Genomic DNA, 20,305 nt, shown 5'->3' with positions numbered 1-20,305 from the left:
CAGGGATTTTGTTATATTTACGTAGTTAATCAGGATGAAATAATGGTTAATTTTTATTTCTTAAGTTGCCCAATCGGTATTAAAGAATTTTAATTATCCATTAGTTTTATCAATGGTTATGAATCTATTTTTTATCTATATTCTTGCCCATAAACAAATTGTGATAACGAATTATTCATGTTTTTCCTTTCGGTATGGCTTGCATTGGCAAGCATACTTACTTGTTTTATTGCCTTGAATATTAAGAATGATATGTATGTTATTTTGTTTATTGTAGCTATGCAATCAGATGCTTTTGATGAAAAATGTCATGTTCCTATGTTAAGGAGTGATAATTATAAAACTTGGAAGGAGTTGATTTTCCTCCAATTGGGATGCATGGATTTTGACTATGCTATAAGGAAGGATGAACCACTTGTGCCGACAGACAATAGCACTCTGGGTGTAATTGCGTTGTATAAACGGTGGGAGCGATCTAATCGCTTGAGCATGATGTACATTAAGAGACGTATATCTACTAGTATCCGTGGTTCAATCCCAGATTGTGCACATGTGAGAGATTTGCTAAAGGCAATTGATGATCAATTTGAATCTTCAGATAAGGCTATTGCTAGCACTCTCATGACCAAATTATTATCCATGAAGCTCACAAGTGTTAAAAGTGTGCGAGAGCACATCATGAGCATAAGAGACTTAGTGGCTCAACTTAAGGCTTTAGAGCAGATAGATTTTTAAGACACTTACCTTGTGCACTTTATCTTGCATTCTCTTCCACATCAGTATAATGCTTTCAAAATCTCATATAACACACATAAAGATAAATGGTCTATTAGTGAGCTTTTGACCATGTGTGTTCAAGAGGAGGAAAGGTTGTTATTAGAAAAGAGTAAAAGTGCACATATGGCTACTCGCGGTAAGAGGAGAAGATGAACCAACCTAAAAAAGGATAAAAACAAATTATCTGTTTAGATCGAGAAGGTGTCCAAGTGCTTCTTTTGTAAGAAGAAAGGGCACATGAAGAAGGATTGTCAAAAACTCAAGATTCATCTTGAGAAGAAAGATACTGAATTTTTTTTTGTTTGTTATGAATCTAATATGGTTGATGTTTGTCATAACATTTGGTGGATTGATTCTAGTACTACAATCTATATTTCTAATACCTTGCAAGGCTTTTTAAGCTGAAGAATACCGATGAAGAGTGAAAAGTTTATTTATTTAGGGAATAAGATTCGTTCACATGTAGAGGCAGTCGGAACATGCAAATTAATTTTAGATTCAGGATTTGTTTTAGATTTGGAAAAGACCTTTTATATTCCTAGTTTTTCTAGAAATTTAATTTTAGTTGCACAACTTGTACCATTAAGTTATTTCTTTAAGTTTTATGAAACATATTTTCATTTGTTTTATAATTCTTCTCTTGTTGGGAATGGTGCATTGTGTGATGGTCTTTTTCAAATTTATTTACAAAGTAATGTTTCTTATAATGTGTTGCATGATCAAGTAAATATTAGTATTATAAGTAGTATTTTGAATGATAAATCTTCTATGTTATGGTACCGTAGATTGGTGAATGATAGAATCATTGACTCTGTTGATTTTACCAACTTTCAAACTTGTGTGGATTGCATAAAGGGGAAGCAAATCAACAAATCTAAGAAAGGTGCAAGGAAGAGTTCGTGCTTATTAGAGATCATACATACAGACATTTGTAGTCCAGAGATGGACTCGCATGGTCAGAGATACTTCATATCTTTCATTGATGATTATTCGCGCTTTATGTATCTCTACTTGCTTGATAATAAGAGTGAAGCATTATATGCTTTCAAGGTCTTCAAAGCTAAAGTAGAGAAACGATATGGTAAGCAAATAAAGATTGTGAGGTCAGATAGAGGTGGAGAATATTATGATAGGTACACAGAGGATGGACAAGAACCAAGTCCATTTGCGAGGTTTTTAGAAGAGCATCGTATTGTGGCCTAATACACTATGTCTGGCTCATTAGATCAAAATGGTGTAGCTGAAAGAAGAAACCACACTTTAATGGATATGGTAAGTTTGCTTAGCAACTCCAAACTTTCCCGATCTATGCGGACTAAGGCTCTTAAAATAGTAGCGTATATATTAAACCATGTTTCGATGAAGGCAGTTTCTAAAACTCCATTTGAATTGTTCAAAGGTTAGAAACCGAGTTTGTAACATATACGTGTTTAGGGATGTCCAGCTGAAATAAGAGTGTTTAATCCACATGAGAGAAAGTTGGACCCAAGGACTATTAGAGGTTATTTTATTGGTTATGCCGAAAAGTCCAAGAGTTATAGATTTTATTGTCCAGCATATAGCACTAGAATTGTGGAATCAAGAAATGCCAAATTTCTTGAGAATGACTTGATTAGTGGGAGTGATCAACCTCTAGACTTTAGTCTTGAAGAAGATCACGAAGAAACTCCGGACACTAATCAAAGATTGCTTGTTTCACATGATAACCATCAAGATTTGGAAGACATTAAAATGACAATTATTGAGGAACCACATCCTGCTGATCCAGTTGATTAAGTCCAACAACCTCAATTTGAAGTTATTGAGTAACAACTTCATCAAGAAGATAATGATGTGGCATTAAGAAGATCGACTTGAATTAAGAAATCGGCAATATCTAGTGATTATGTTGTGTATTTACAAGAATCTGACTATGATTTTGGAGCCGCTGATGACCCTAAAATGTTTTCACAAGCTATTAGTTGTAGTAATTCTAAGTTGTGGTATGATGCTATGAAGGACGAGATGGAATCCATGGCACATAATGGTGTTTGGGATCTAGTCATGTTGCTAGAAGGGGCGAAAGCTATTGGGTGTAAGTGGGTCTACAAAACTAAGAAAAACTCGCTAGGCAACATTGAGCGTTACAAGGCTAGATTGGTTAATAAAAAGGATTTACTCAGAAAGAGAGCATCGACTATAATGAGACTTTTTTCTCCAGTTTCAGAAAAGGACTCGTTTCATGTTATAATGGCATTGGTTGCTCATTTTGACTTGGAATTACATCAGATGGATGTGAAAATAGCTTTTCTTAATATAGATCTAGATGAAGAGGTGTTTATGAAACAAGTTGAAGGATTCTTCACTAGTGAAGGTGAAGGCTTGGTTTGCAAGCTTCAGAAATCTATATACGGACTGAAACAAGCGTCCTGACAGTAGTATTTGAAGTTCCACAATGTTGTCTCATTATTCGGTTTTGTTGAGAATATTAAGGATCAATGCATATACTATAAAGACAGTGGGAGTAAGTTTTGCTTTTTAGTCCTACATGTTGATGATATTTTACTTGCAACCAATGATAAGGGTATGTTGCATGAGGTGAAGCGATTTCTCTCTAAGAATTTTGATATGAAAGATATGGGCGAGACATCTTATGTCATTGGCATTAAGATACATCGAGACAGATCCCGTGGTGTTGCGCGCTTATTGTGAGAGGTGACAAGTTTAACTTGGACATGTGTCCTAAAAAATAACTTGGAAAAGGAACAGATGGAAAACATCCTGTATGCTTCAGCCGTTGGAAGTCTTATGTATGCTTAGGTCTATACGAGACCGGACATTGCATATGCTGTGAGGATGTTGGGAAGATATCAAAGTAATCCAGGGATTTACCACTAGAAAGCTGCAAAGAAAGTAATGAGGTATCTTCAGGGTATGAAGGAGTAAAAGCTTACATACATAAGATCAAATGACTTAGAAGTCATTGGGTACTCGGATTCATATTATGCTAGCTGTCTTGACTTTCGAAGATCAACATCCGGTTACATTTTCATTTTGGCCGGTGGTGCTATCTCATGGAGCAGTGCAAAAAAAATTTTGGTTGCTACTTCCACTATGGAAGCCGAGTTTGTTTCATGTTTCGAGGCGAGTTCCCAGGGTATTTGGTTGAGGAGTTTCATATCAGGGCTTAGAATCATTGATTCTATATCCAAGCCACTAAGGATGTATTGTGATAATTCTGCTCTAAGAATAATAAGAGAGGTAGTCGAAATAAATACATCGACATTAAGTATTTGGCACTAGAGGAATGCGTGAATACCTGTGCAGTAACCATTCAACACATTAGCACAGAATTGATGATTGTAGATCCTCTGACAAAAGGAATCGCAACAAAGTTGTTTAGAGATCATGTTGAACATATGGGACTTGATTCTTCTCTATGAACAATTAATATCACTTTAGTATTGAACTCTTTAACATTTATTTATTTATTTATTTATTTGTCTTCTCTTTGAGTGTATACATTAAGTTTGAGAATGGCAATTATTAAGTTTATGCATTATTATTTTGCATGTGTTGAATCCGAATAAGCATCTGGCTTATTCATTATGATAAAATGCCATATATAGGTTTTGCATTAAAGAGAGAGAGATTACATCGTAATGCATGGAAGGTTAATGATGACTTACTGCCATGATTCGTTTAATTTATTTATTGATGGAGAACATACTGATTTATAGGTTAATGTGAATGGATATTAAGACATCTTGATAAAGTTGGACCATGTTGGGGAAATGTTCGTGACAACATTGATTTAAACTGAATTCAAACTAAATAAAGTGGTCCATGACTTATTTGATGAAATCCTGATTTAATTCTAATTGCCACTTTGAATAATGATCTAACTTAAACTTTTAAGTTGAGTTAATCTTTTTATGGTAAGGATTATATATAGACAACACAAGTGGTTCCCAATCTATCGCTCTTGCAAATACCTAACTCCATCGGTGGGAGAGGACGGGATAGATTGGAAGAGTCCCTGGTTACTTCAAGCGTGGACTCAAGGCTCTTGTCGTCTTCAACAATTTCATATGGCTAAAGGTAAGTGATCCTGCTTCAGCATATAATATACGACATAGATGTCATAATTAAGTTTGATGAAAATCTAACAAAGGATGTTGACACATCCATATACGTGTGTAAAACCGTAAGTGCACGGGTCTCGAAGTAATAATCCCAGATGAGTGGGTATAGTATCCACAGAGAGTAGGGAATAAAGACACTTAAGTTGTTTCTTAACTAATGTGGAAGATGAATAGCGATAAGTGTGACAAAATATGAAATAACGGAAACAAAAGCAGCAAGATAGAGGGCACAAGTAAAGGAGAAGGTAAGGCAATCGATAAAAATGGGGTACCCGGATATTGATCCGCCTAGGACAATCGTTTCAAGTGTAAGAACCATCTATTATACTTCCTAATTTATGCAACAATGAGTCGTGAAAATCTTTAATTACATGATCCCAAATCTAAGGTCAACCATGCCTAACTCTATACATGTCCTGCATGAGAGATTGAATAATCTCTCAACCTCGCACTCGCATAGAATTGCAATGAATTCTAGGAATTCCAAGTGATAAACCCTATTCCTATGTATAGACCTAACCCTTTGGTCCAAGTGGAAGATCCCTAGCCACAATTAAGCCCTAGGTGCTAAAATCACTTCAGCGCTTCACTCCCTTGCACTCGCAAATAAGGCCCAGCAGAAGGTCATCCCTTAGCCCATTCACTCTACTATGACCGCAAAGAACTCTTGGAACGTGGAGATAGAATAGAACACACCGGAGGGGAAAGGGGACGCTCCGCTACCTCTCGACTCACCCTCTCAACCCTCTCCAATCTAGCTTTGTCTAACTCTCAAGGTGTGTCACTCACTCACAAGAGTTACCAACAAGAACTCTCAACCCTAGTATCAGTCTAGGGGAGTATTCTTACAGTCAAGTCTCCAAGATTGGAACTCACAATAAACATCAATTAATTGAAATCATGATAAAGAGATTCAATGAAACGAATACATCCTAGGGTTCACAAATACCCAAGTACCCACTAGGGTTTAGCTCTCCATGGAGCTAGATACAATCAATGAAATTGAATGTAAAAACAAAGCATCTATAGAAAACCTTCTCGTTAGTCGTGGCAATGGTCTTGTGGAGAGTCCTTTACTCGTCGCAAGGGTCCCCTTTGTCCGGCCTAGGATACACCTCGCCGGATCGGTGCTCGACAAAAGCTCTCCCACTAACCTTCTTCCAAACGGAGTGCGCGATGTCGGAGTCGTATAACCTCTCCAAAGCAGTAGGCAATACCTCTTAAAAACCCTAGCCGCCGTCCTCTCTCAAGTTGGGGAAAGATGGAGAAAAGAATGCTGAAATCGGGGCTGACATATGCTTTTAAAGGGCTAGAATTCGGAATCCACACACCCATGTGGGTGCCCCTATGGATTTTTCACACGGGCGTGTGGAATTTCCACACGCCCGTGTGGATTTTCTGTTTTCTCAGTCGGCTATAAACAGTACTTTTGCAGTATTTTTACTACAGTGTTTTCTACAAACACCCCTGCTATAGTAACGGCATGAAATACTCCCGAATCCATACTTTCATCGAGATAACGCAAACGGGCACACATTTACGTCGTGGATCACCTTGTTTCTTTAATAACGGACATGTTGGTGGAGATCTTGTTCTATATGCACAAGTCGGAATGTTTGAATGTGACTGCCCTTGTGCCCCTCCAAGTAGTTGTGCTAACTCGAGTACGAGAAGGTTGGCACACATTCCTGCATCAGGAACCCGATCTATGTCTTCGCGTTTGAACCTTTGCAAGATTTCCTCCAAATTAGTGCATTACGACCCACATTGGCTTCTTTCTCTCACAATCGGCCTCACAACCCATACCTGCATGAAAATAACATAAATACACCCATATTAGCATTAAAACCTGAGAAAAATAATGCTCAACACAAGGAAAGAACACTTCGTATTCTTATCGTACAAGCACTTATCAAACTCCCCCACACTTAAGCTTTTGCTTGTCCTCAAGCAAAGATTAAAACATTATATGCATAGATTAAGAAAATATTGGAAGTGCTTGGCCTTAGGTTCACCAAAGTATACAAAAATAGCATTCTGCAAGTAAGGAAAATTTCAACACTCAATACGAAAAATCAATGCTCTAGTTAAAAACTTTAATAAAAAAGGACAACAAACCCAAAATCGTTTAAGTGCGTGAGCTCACTCAAAACAACCCACAGTATACTCCTCAAAGTTTTAAGCACATAGGGACTTATTGATCTACACAAAGTAACAAAAACATTTCAAAGGTGGTAGTAGCTTCACACATCCTCTAAGGTAGTCCTTTCCAAAGAGGCCGCTAAGGTGGCATTCACACTTTCGAGGTGGTAGCTCTTTCTACCGGAGTGTTAGCTTTCACCCATCCTATGAGATAGCTCTTTCTCTCATTAGGGCATAACTAGTATCCGACTTATGAGAGTAGCTTCATACTTCATAAGTGATAGCTCTTTCCACCCAACAAGCACAAAAAAGAAATAAAACTATTTTGATCTTTTTTGTTTTGAATTAATGAAAGAAACAACTATACTTAGTCCCTTTAACATCAAACTTGAGTTTCCAAAAGAGCTTCAAGAGTGAGAAGTACAACAAGTGTTAAACGGGCAAAAATTCCTAGAAATTCAAGCAAAAACTAGAGCATAAGGATATTCAATGTTAAAAATTATCCTAACTCACGAATACAATCATTGCAACTAAGGTGAACCGCCATTGGCTATGTAAGCATGTATATCAATCAAAACTAATATAAAAGATGTGTGCACTATGAAACTCGCCCCCACACTTAAGTTGTACATTGTCCCCTATGTACTCATGTAAGCTCACTCATAATGTATATCAATTAAATTCAAATGTAGGATAAGCAATCAAAACAATACTCCCATGACTCCTAGTGTTGCATTTGATGGAGCTAAGTTCTTGGGAATGTTGTTCCACCGGGTTGTGAATCTCACACGGCGAAGTGCCGAAACACCTTGGTCGTGCCCATGACAAAGTTCTCAATTCCCATTATTACAAGACCATCTGCATGCATACACGAGGAGGTTCAGTGAAGCTCAAGAAAAATAAAACAACTCAAGTATATAAAAGATGAAACAATGAATACAACTCGAGACAGCAAAATAAAAGATAAACTCAGAAGGGGAGTCCTTTCTAAGAATACAAGGCCAAAATATAAGTGCAAAAGTAAAAAAAAACAAATCAAATGTCGGTGTCATGCTCTGGCTCTCTGCTGGTGCTGGTGCTGGTGATGAAGTACATGGTGGGTCAACCGGTGCTGGAATAGGGGCTGGAGGTGCTGGACATGCCGGGGGAGTTCTCGGTGGCAGGACAAATGACGAGGTGACATCTCGCTGTAAAATGTCAAAACGTGCCATGAACTCTGTATGCTGAGTGGCCTGCGTAGCCTGATTCTCAACAATCTCTGTCCAAAGCACTCCCCACAGCACTCTCGAGCCTCTCAAAGCAATCATGGGCTCGAGATGGTGAAAACATGTGTACTAGCGGTGGATTCACTGCCATCGGAGGTGCCTCGGTCTCCATCGGTGCTGGCTGAGGCTCGGAAGCCTCGGCATCATCACCCTCCTCCTCGGCTATCTTCAGAACTGGTAGCACCAGAGCATAAACCCCCGTCCGAACCCTGCGAATCTCGTAATGTATGGACCCGAGAAGATCACTCCCAATCTGGCATACTGGCCCTCATGTCAAATGTACTCAGCGACGATGTGCTCTAGATGGATCAATATGCGCTGCATCATCGAACACAAGTACGCCAGTGCTATCACCACGGCAATTCACCGACCTGCTCATGATGGCATGTAGATATCAACACGCAGGTCGGGAAAGGCACGTGGCCTTGGACACCCCCGGCTCATACTGGCCCTGACCACATAATGCTCTGTAAGCTCTCTGCGGGGTCAAGGCTCCAGGATAATCTGTCGGTAATTGAGAATACTCCACAGTATCTGAAAATGCCTCCTCGTATAAGCCGAGTCGAACTGAGAACTGAGAACTGAGTGATACTCATACTATAGTGATGTCCAAGTGCTCTGAACTAAACAACGTCGAGGCTGTCGAATCTCGAATAGAACCTGTTGAACTCGAATGACGACAAGACCTCCAGTGTAAGCTCACGAATGGCTGGCTATCTAATCGACAACAACTGCCTCCAACCACCCTCCGACACGAGATCCTCGACTTCACCGGCGAACTTTGTCTCCCTGCTATAAATCTCTCAGTATGCTCATGTCTAAGAATCGAGTCCGTCCGAACCGAAGTCTCGACAAACGCTCGAAACGTGACTGATGCTCGGGCATAGTGAATCTCATACCCTCGGACTCAGGAGATGACTCACGCGGCCGCTTATCAGCTTGCTTCTTTGACCTGAGTGCCATAATCTGCAAAATTTGAAAGAAAACCGATCAAACAAGTCAATTAAGCAATGCTGCAGAAATCCACACGGTTGTGTGGAATTTCCGCACGCCCGTGTGGATCTACGAGGCGTGAAAAAAGGCAGGGCCATGCCTCAAAAATAAAAAAATACACCGTTAAATCACTTTTAACTTCGTTCTAAACATACATACTCATTCTAATTATAGAAACAAAGCATTATTCACCAGTTTCATCGATTAAAATCAAGAATTTGCGAAGAGAACAAAAGATAGAGCCTACCGACGAGTTGAAGTGGAAAACCTTGAAGCGGCCTGAAAACCACGCAAAAATCCTTCCAAAGATGGCAGTGCGAACTCGGGAAGAAGTGTGAGGGTGCTCTCAGGCGAAGAGGGAGTGTAGGAATGAGAAGAAGCGATGATTCTTTAAAAGGACTTGTGCCTCTGGGCGTTCTGTACAACCGCACGGGCGTGTGGAAATTACCCACGCCCGTGCGCCTCCACATGAAAGCTTCACAAGGGCAGGTGCACGCCCCTGTACACTCTCGGGAAAACACTTACTGCCTCTTAACGCAAATACACGGGCGTGTGGGAAATACCCACACCCATGCGCCCGACCCACAGGGTCTGCACACCCCTGTGGCTTCTCTGTCCACCCGAGAAGAATCGCTAAATGTTTCACACGCCCGTGTGGAAATTCCGCACGGGTGTGGGCATTCACAAGCCCAACTCACAGGGGCAGCCGCACGCCCCTGTGTCTTCTCAGGATGGAGAGAACTAGTCTGCAGGGATCTGCACGGGTGTGTGGAAATTACCCACGCCCGTGCGTATTTCACAAGTTCGCCCACAGGGGTGAGTCCTCGCCCCTGTGTGCTCTCGGGATAGTTTACCAAGTCTCTGCAGGAAACCACACGCCCGTGCAGAAATTACCCACGGGCGCGCGAGAATCACAAGGTCGTTTAAAGAGGTGAGTCCACGCCCCTGTGCCTTCTATGGATGAGCTAGCAATACAAAACCACGGGCGTGTGGTAATTCCACATGCTTGTGTGTTTCCTCTGGATGCCTTAGAAAACTTTGCAGGCTCTGCAGAAAATTTTTAAACACGTTTACACACTCAGAGCCTGCCTAATATGCAAACTATACCTGTGAGAAATATGATAGATAGCTCAAATGACCAAAACTTCATGAAATTCACATGAAAACACACGGTGAAATTACAAGTCCACAAGAAAATCACAGCAAAAGCATCTACAAATCAAGACACCAACACTCAACAATTTATTCAAGCAAACACTAAACTACCAAGTTAAGAAAACAGTAAACACTTGGTTTGAATCCCAAGAAGCGCTTGTTTAACGTCACTTAGCTTGACGTACCTTGTCTTACCTCACGGGGGCTCATAGATGAAGGTTTCCCTCTTACCCATGATGACAAAGTCTCTTCAAGCTAAAGGGGGAATTATCAGGCTTGGAACCACCTAGCAATGATTCATCTAATTTGTTCGGTTCGCGCACGTCTCCAATAGCCTTGGAGCATTACCGGTGGCGTCTCTTAGCCCTCTTCATCTTCCTGAGCACCTTCTTCAGGATCCCCGAGGTAGATGGTACTTCTTCCGTCGAACCAAGCATCATGATTGTTTCATTGTCCACCTCTTGGTTAAACAAACCCTCGTACGAGTCCGGATTGAACATTTCCTGCATATATTCGTCAACAATCTCATCAATAGTGTCTAGAAAATACAAAATATCATCGAAATCAAGAGAATGCCGCATGACTTCAGCAAGGCGGTATGTGAGCTTATCATCTCCAACTCTAAATGTTAACTCTCCGCCGTCGATGTTAATCAATGCTTTGGAAGTCCGCAAGAACGGCCTCCTAAGTATGAAGGGCTACATCCGCATCCTCATCGACGTCTAGCACCACAAAGTCTACAGGAAATATGTACTTGTCCACCTTGACAAGCACGTCTTCAATGATACCCCTCGGATGTCTCACTGTTTGATCCGTCAATTGCAAAGTCATCCGAGTGGGACCTAGGCTCTCCCAAAACTAGCTTATGAAAGAAGGTGTAGGCATGACGTTGATACTGGCCCCTAAGTCTGCCAATGCCATTTCTTCACCCAAATTGCCAATGTTACATGGAATGATGAAACTTCTCAGGTCTTTCTTCTTGTTTGGGATATTCTTTTGCAACACCGCCGAGCAAGAAGCATCTAAGATCACTAAAGCGCTATTCTCCAACTTCCTCTTGTTGGTCAACAAATCTTTCAGAATTTTGCATACTTAGGCATTTGAGCCAATGCCTCAACAAAAAGAATATTGATGTGGAGTTGTTTGAACAAACTCAAGAACTTCTTGTAGTGTTCATCCCCGTGGTCATTCTTTAATCTAGAGGAATAAGGAATTCTTGGCTTGAAAGGTGGGGTGCCACCTTCTTCTATTTGCTTGCTCCCTTCCCAACCTCTATAACCTCTTGTGCGTGTTCATTGGGCTTCTCACTCGGAAGCTTACCTTCAACCTCACGACCACTTTTCAAAGTGATCACCTTCACATGCTCTATAGGGTTGGTCTCGTTGTTACTCGGCAAGATTACTTGTGGCCTTTCCGATAAGGATTTCGCAATCTGCCCTACTTGATTTTCAAGATTATGTAAAGAGGCAGTGTGGTTGCGAAGTGTAGCCTCAACTGATTGGAACCTTGTATCAGATGATTGCACAAACCTAGTTAAGGCCTTCTCAAAACCGTTCATTCGGGTCTCCAAACCTGAAACTCTGTTTTCCATGTTTGGGGCTTGTTGTTGTTGTTGGAAATCCGGTGGCCCCATGGCCTTTTGTGGACCTTGGTTGCTCCACAAGAAATTGGGATGATTCTTCCAAACCGGATTGTAGGTGTTGCTCTGTGCGTTTTCTTGATTCCTCATAGCATTACCTACAAAATCGACATTCTCAACAGAAGATGAATCACCAATAGAGATTGGGTAATCGGAGGGAGTATGTCCTCCACTACACCCGGTGCAAGTAGTCACGGACGCCACTCTATTCGAAGTTATGAGATCTAACTTCTTACTCAATGATTCCACTTGAGCCGCCAACGAAGTCATTGCATCTATCTCGTGGAGACCGGCCACCTTCTTCTTCTCTCTAGCATTCCATTGGTAGTTGTTTAACCCCATTTCTTCAATTAGTTGACGGGCCTCACCGTGGGTTTTGCTACCTAAGGTACCTCCTGCTGCCGCATCCATGAGTTGCCTTGTACTAGGATTTAAACTGTTGTAAAAGGTCTGAACAATCATCCACTCCGGGAATCCATGTTGCGGGCACTTTCTCAGGAGCTCCTTAAACTTTTCCCACGTCTCAAACAGTGACTCCAATTTCAACTGTACAAAGGACGAGATCTCATTCCTAAACTTTGCGGATTTTCTGGGAGGGAAATATAGGGCAAGAAAAGCTTCTACCATCTCCTCCCATGTTGTAATTGATGCTCTAGGTAATGAGTGTAAACCACAAGTGCACGTGTGTCTAAGTAATAATCCCAGATGAGTGGGTATCGTACTCGCAGAGAGTAGGGAATAAAGACATTTAAGTTGTTTCTTAACTAATGTGGAAGATGAATAGTGATAAGTGTGACAAAATATGAAATAACGAAAATAAAAGGAACAAGATATAGAGCACAGGTAAAGGAGAAGGTAAGACAATCGATAAAGATGGGGTATCAGAACATTGATCTGCCTAGGACAATCGTTTCAAGTGCAAGAACCCTCTATTATACTTCCTACTTGATTTAAGAATGAGTCATGGAAATCCTTAATTACATGATCCCAAATCAAAGGTGTGCTCAAGATGGCATGTAGACATTGGTATGCAGGTCGGGAAAGCCACACGGCCTTAGGCACCCCCGGCTCATACAGGCCCCGACCACATAATGCTCTGTAAGCTCTCTGTGGGATCAGGGCTTCAGGATAATCTGTCGGTAACTGAGAGTACTCCTCAGTGTCTGTAAATGCCTCCTCGTATAAGCAGAGCCAAACTGAGAACTGAGTGATACTTAGCCTATAGTGATGTCCAAGTGCTCTGAACTGAACAATGTCGAGGTCGTCGAATCTCACATAGGATCTGTCGAACTCGAATGACTAGAACCTCTAGTGTAAGCTCCTGGATGGCTGGCGCTCTAATCGACAACAACTGCCTCCAACCACCCACCGACATGAGATCCTCAACCTCATCGGCGAACTCGTCTCTCTGTTGTAAATCTCTCAGTATGCTCGTGTTTAAGAATCGAGACTATCCGAACCGAAGTCTCGACAAACGCTCGAACCGAGCCTGGTGCTCGGGGATAGTGAATCGCATGCTCTCGGACTTAGGAGACGACTCTCGTGGTTGCTTATTAGCTTGCTTCTTTGACCGAGGTGCCATAATCAGCAAAAATTGAAAGAGAATCGATCAAACAAGTTAATTAAACATAGCTGCAGAAATCCACACAATCATGCGGAATTTTGGCACGCCCGTGTGGATCCACGGGGCGTGAACAAACACACGGCCACACCTCAAACTCCACAAATGCACCATTATAACGCTTCTACTTCGTTCTAAATATAAATAAACATTCTAATTAAAGAAATGAAGCATTATTGACTAGTTTCATCAATGAAAATCATGAATTTGCTAAGGAAATCAAATAGGGCTTACCGTTAAGTTAAGATGAGAAAGCTTTGAAAACGGCCGGAAAACCAAACAAAATCCTTCTAATTCTCAATACGAGGCCGGGAAACAAAATAGGAGTGCGCTCAGACAAGTGGAGGATATGAGGGTGACGAAAGACGATAATCCTTTTAAAAGGACTCTCACCTCTTGGCGTTCTATACATCCGTTTGAGCGTGCGGAAATTAACCACGCCCGTGCGTATCCACAGGAAAGCCTCATAGGGGCATATGCACACCCCTGTGCGATCTTGTGATAACAGTCACTGCCTCTGAATGCTCTCACAGGGGCGTGCGGAAAATACCCATGCCCGTGCGCCCGACCCACAAGGGCTGCCGCCCGCCCCTGTCGCTCTGGACATCCGAGAAAAATTGCTAAGTGTTCCGTATGCCCGTGAAGAAATTCCGCACGGGCGTGGACATTCACAGGAACAACTCAGAGGGGCAAGCGCAAGTCCCTGTGTCTTCTCGGGATGGAGAGAGCTCCTCTACAGAGATTCGCACGACGTGTGGAAATTACCCACGCCCGTGCGATTTTTTTCACGATGTCGCCCACAGGGGCGAGTCCATGCCCCTGTGTGCTCTCTGGATTATCTGCCAATCTCTGTAGGAATTCACACGCCAGTGCGAAAATTAACCACGGGCGTGCGAGAATCTTATGGTCGTTCACAGGGGCGAGTCCATGCATGCCCCTGTGGCTTCTCTGGATGAGCTCGCAAAGCAAATTCACGGGCGTGCGGAAATTCCACACGCCCGTGCGTTTTCTCTGGATGCCTAAGAAAATTCTGCAGGCTCTGCAGAAAATTTTTTAACATGTTTACACACTCAGAGCCTGCCCTCAGATGCAACTTTTACCAGTGAACATTCCTGCATCTGGAACCCGACCTATGTCTTCGCGTTTGAACCTTTGCAAAATTTCCACCAAATTAGTGCATTACGACCCACATTGGCTTCTTTCTCTCATAATCGGCCTTACAACCCTACCTGCATGAAAGTAACATAAATACACCTATATTAGCGTTAAAACCCGAGAAAAATAATGCTCAACACAAGGAAAGAACACTTCATATTCTTATCGCACAAGCACTTATCAAGTGTTTATCAACATGCAATCCATGTAATGATTAATTGTTATCAACTTTGATGATGATCTTTTAACTCACTTTTGTCTTTTGATTGTGTTTTGATGATGCAGGTGTTTGTGGATGGAATTGGATTCCTTTGTTTAATACTGCATCTTGATTCTGTGGAGATAGTGGGATGCTGATAAAAATTCTTTGCACATATTCCTTTAGAATAATAACTGTCCTACATTCTGTACAATGCCAAAAGAACAATTTTACTAATCATATTACTTTAAGAAAAACTTCTGGTACATTTAATTTTCCCAAGTATTCTTGCATGGAAATTATTAATCTTTTCTTAGCAGCAACATGGTGATGAACAACTATAGGAAAAACATGCAAACTATTTCCTTCGTCTTGTGTTTGTTGCTACTTTGGGTGTCTTGCTTTTGTAACAACTTCATGTGTTTCTTTAACGAATGGCTCCGGATGAGTTTCACAAGGCGCTGGAGCTAGTCGGCGAGATCGGAGCCGGATGAGGAAGGAGATCCAGTGGTGACATCAACGGCGGCGGCCGCGGTGGCTGCAGGGAAGAGGGAGGCAAAGATCTGGGCAGCCATCGGCGAGGGAATGGAGGAGGAGAAGGGGAGAGAACTAGATCTTTTCTTTTTCAAAATTATACATCATCAGCATCAACCGTTAGATGGCCATCTAACGAGTAATGTGGAGACATCCCTAGAAATGAATTCTAGGAATGTCCCCAGAAGATGAATTCCCTATATATATATGGGACCTCTATATATATTCTAACAGGTAGTTTATGTTAAAACGCAAATAAACAATTTGGTTTAAACATGGAGACTGTATTTAACCCTTTAAAAATAAACTATTGGTGTATTAGTTATTTATTTTCCATTTGTTCTGGTTCCAATGGCCATAATCTTTACTCAATCACCAATAGTGAGAACCTCAAGGTTCCTTTTCTTCCTTCGCTCTCAAAGGTCTGAATCTCCTCGCTGACCATGCTTGCCACTTCCTTCTCTCTATCAGTTGCCTCTCCCCACAATCCCCAAATTCCCACTTCCAACCTCTACCACATTTTCTAGATTTTCCTTGCATCTCCTAAGATGTTCTTTGTATAGCCACTGAGCCTTCGTCTTTGAATGAAGAAGAACGCCATGTGAAACCTTCTCTTGCGAAGGTCTCTAGGACTACCATGGAACTCACCTCTACTGGAACGCTGTCAACCACGGTTGACGATGGGTGACCGCTCGGTATTGGAATTCTGTTCATCGTTAATGTCCAAGGATTGCCGCCTTTATTAGAAATAATCGATCTAATCAAATTAGAGTTGGGAAAAATGGTTCTAATCAAATTACAATTAATTGATATTTAATCGACAATTGAATGACAGCGAGAGGTTCATCCAGGTCTGTGGAAAGTTAACCTTTCATGTTGGGGTAATGACTCTCGAGCTTTGATTTTGTTGACAAGTTTTAGGGGTCGTAGATTGACCCTTTCTTTTTCTTTCTGTATGCCTATGTCGAATTAAGAAATATGTGAATTTCGATTTTATTTTAAGCAATTTTTTATGAGTTTATACTAATGTTGAAATCTTATGCCATCTACTGACGGATAGAGCTTGTAATTATGGTTTGGCGAATTGCGAGAATTTGGTGGAAGTTTTTCAGGTTAATTACTTAGAGATTTTTGTGTTCTCTAGTGTATGAATACTCCAAGTTAGTATTTTGAATGAATTTTGGAAATTTCTGAGTCTTTTTTTTTCCCTTTTTCCTTTTTTTCTTTTTTGGACGAATGTGGACAAGCAAGCGTGTCAGGGAGGGCACATGCGTGGAGTGCAATAGCAAACTCAACAATACATACATGTGCCCTCACCTTTCACTGTTGCACAGGCTAAGTTTTGAACCCCCTTCTTCAACAAGACATGAACACCTTTTTCGAGAATTCGTATGTGGTTTGTAGTGCTTGAAAATTTTTCTAAATTATGGGAACAAGGGTGAAATACATTTCTTGTCAGTGATTTGGTTTTGATATTTGGAGAGGTGATGAATTTCTCTTTAATCATCTTTCTGAGAATTCTTATGTGGTTTGCATAAATTAATTGCTCGACAATTTTCTGAATTATGGAAACATTGGTGAAATACATATCTTGTCAGTTATTTATATCTTGTCAGTGATTTGGTTTTGTTATTTGGAGAGGTGAAGGATTTCTTTTTATTCATTGGTTACTTCTTTTATTATGTCCTGTTTCAACTTTAGCATTGAGTAATTGTTCTAGTTTTCACCAATTGATAATTTTGTTTATGTGAAACTTCAAACAACAGTTTGAGCAGAGTGGTTTGCGCACCCCACAATGCACTATTTTAGGGAGCTTAAAAAAAACTGAGGATGAATTGCTCTTGAAGGTAATGCCCATGGTCATTTTAGAGATGTCAACAAGTCACTAAGGATTTGGTACTCGAAATTGTTTGTCACTCGACATAAAGTGGGTTCTTTTTCATGTTACTTAATTTTATAGTAATGTTCAGAATATTTTCTTCAGTTTGCATTTAGCATCTTGAGAGATTAAACGGGATTTTCATATAGAGGCTTCGCATGAAATGCGAACAAAAGTTTGGTGAAGAAGTGGATAACGACTTTTTGTATGTGATTTTAGTTGAACGTGTCCTTTAGGTGGAAAATTTCAACGAGGTATGCTTGGAATGAAAGGATATTTTGGTTTTCTCAATAGTAATTGAATCGGTCCTATACTCATTTTTGAGGAAATTTAGACAATATCCTATTGCTCATTATGTATTTTATGTATGATGAGCAGGTGTAGACAGAATTTTAAATTTGGTATTGAACTGCATAACATGGGAAATAGAAAAAATTATATATATGTATATAAAATGCTCAAGAAAGTTGGTGAAACTGCATCCTGAAGCTACCAGGCCTAGATAAAATCTTCACCACGTATGATTTTTTTCATACTAGTGTAGCTAATTTTTGATGTAGAAATCCAAACACAATGAATTAAGTATAGCTAATGTTTGATATAGAATCATTACATGATGGGATGGATTCAATATTAACTTTTCTGCTCTTGCTACCATGCGTTGGGAGCACATTTCAAGTTATTTTCTTAAACTTTGTTTCTTTGCTTACAGCTTTAGGCATTTTCCCTTTTTGCCTTTCTGGTCGTAATCGACTTCGGTTATGTGTATTTATGCTACTTACTAATTAATTATTTAAAAATTATAATAAACATAATCAAGACACACTTATATAGTTTGATATTTCTAATTTCTAAGTACCATTGGAAGTTTCATTTATCAAAATCTCCTCATATACACTTACATAAATTTGTCATCCATAGAGTTCAATGATTTATTTGTGCTTGTTACTTCTAATAAGCTATCTTTTCAGTAGAGTGGCAGCGAGAATGTTTGCTGAATTTGTGAACAACCCAGATATTCCTAAAAACAGTAATGCATCTTTTTTTTCCAAGGTGGCCTATGGATAAACTCATTGGAATGGGTAAATTTTTCAGTAGGTCACTAAACATTGTTTCATTTTCACTTTGATTATCGAACTTCAATTTGTATCAATTTGATCACTCAACTTTAATTTGATTTCACTAGGTTCTAAATAAAGGGATTTCGGCCCCCAAATGAATGATGTGCTCTTTTTCAATGACATAGACACATTCAATAGACTTAATAATGTGTCATAGGGAGGATTAATTCAGATTTTCGAACAACCATGTAATTAATTGGGAGTTGAAATTCTGGATTTATTACCCGATGAAATCAAATTAAAGTTGAATGACTAAATTGATGCAAATTAAAATTCAGTGATCAAAGTGAAAATGAACCAAAGTTTAGTGATCTAGTAAAAAATTTACCCTCATTGGAATATATAAATGCTGAACCTGATCCACTTAGGAACTTTGCTGCAAAGATCATCAATGAAATGAACTCTGTACATTCTGAAGAAGTCCACCGATTGTGCAACATTTATGTAGACACAGAATTTCAGGTTTGCATGTCTATCTATTTCTAAAGCTTTGCCATTTGTGCAGGATGATATGTGATTGAAGAGTATTTTTCTCAGAGTCTTGCAGCTTTTATTAGCAAGAGCCTAGAAACAACAATAATTACCGACAGTTTCAAAATATCCTTCCATTATGTAGGCCAATAGGGAACATGTTTAAAGAACAAGCTCATATTTAGACAAGCATAAGTAAACTAAGTTGCACATTTATATGGGCCATCTTTCATGATATTTTTCACTCTATGATTGTGGGCTCCTTTTGAGAAAGGGCTTTCCATGGGAGGATTAGCATCAAGGATGGGTGTGTAGTTGTCATCATATGCAAAGTCGGAAGACAAAGAGTCATGTGCGGAGGGGTTCATCTTTGCAGAAGAAGCTTCATGGGGACATGCAATAAAAGGGAATAAAGGGTTAAAATAAGAAAAAGAGTGACAATTGAGAAGAGAAAGGTTTGTTGAGTGGCATACCTATTGGGTTGGATTCCGGTTTTGAGACGCTAGCTTGATCTTCTTTGTGTTCACTTATGTTGGGAATGTCACCTAAGTAAAAAAAACACATATTTAATAGGCTCATAAAAAAAAAAGTTGCAAAATTGATGCATAATCTCCACATGGCCGGTTAGAAACAAAAAGATGATATAGGTTGACCTGCCAGGCTTTGACTTGTATGTATATTTTGGTGACAATGTGTTTGCAGTATGGATTCCATTTCCTAGTGAAGTCACATATGAGAAGGGTGTGAAATCATCGTTCAACTTCATGTCTCACCTCGTATGGGAAATATAGAAGAACTACATCGCTCTGGGTTTTTAAAAAGTCAAGACAATGAAGATTAGATAGTCTGTCTATCCATAACAGACTTTCCCACTGCTACTTCTATCCAGTTTCCGAGCTGTTATTTATAGTGCTTTTTTAGGTGTAAAAGACAACAACATATTGTATCCTTTGACATCGTTTCGCTGTATCAACATTCAACAATCGGTGGCACAATTTTTATTAATGGAAATGGATTGAAGATACAACAGTAATGTGATGACTCTAACTGTTGTGGCAGTAAAAAACTATGTACACAATATAGAAGTATATAAGTAATTTTTTGGTTTATGGGGTTATACATAATATATATAATTTTATATTGCCGAAGCAGTGTATGCCTGAAAAATATTTTTTATTAAATTATGTTTATATTATTTATAAAAATATTGTACATGATTATTACTTAGAA

The 20,305-nt window shown here is 39.9% G+C and overlaps 1 protein-coding gene and 1 non-coding gene across 2 annotated transcripts; both read left to right on the top strand.

The window, feature by feature from the left end:
- Positions 1-279: 279 nt before the first annotated feature.
- LOC120278509 lies at positions 280-735 on the top strand. The gene has a single exon (XM_039285290.1). It carries the CDS (start codon positions 280-282, stop codon positions 733-735), a length of 456 nt encoding a protein of 151 aa, XP_039141224.1.
- An 11,832-nt stretch (positions 736-12,567) lies between these two features.
- LOC120279824 lies at positions 12,568-12,674 on the top strand. Its single transcript, XR_005542124.1, has one exon. It is a non-coding gene; the product is annotated as a small nucleolar RNA R71 (small nucleolar RNA).
- The last annotated feature ends 7,631 nt before the right edge of the window (positions 12,675-20,305 follow it).

This window comes from Dioscorea cayenensis, chromosome 16 (assembly GCF_009730915.1).
Source record: "Dioscorea cayenensis subsp. rotundata cultivar TDr96_F1 chromosome 16, TDr96_F1_v2_PseudoChromosome.rev07_lg8_w22 25.fasta, whole genome shotgun sequence".
In the NCBI taxonomy this organism is placed as follows: domain Eukaryota; kingdom Viridiplantae; phylum Streptophyta; class Magnoliopsida; order Dioscoreales; family Dioscoreaceae; genus Dioscorea; species Dioscorea cayenensis.
Note: the sequence above shows the minus strand (reverse complement) of the source record. Positions and strands in the feature narration are given on the sequence as shown.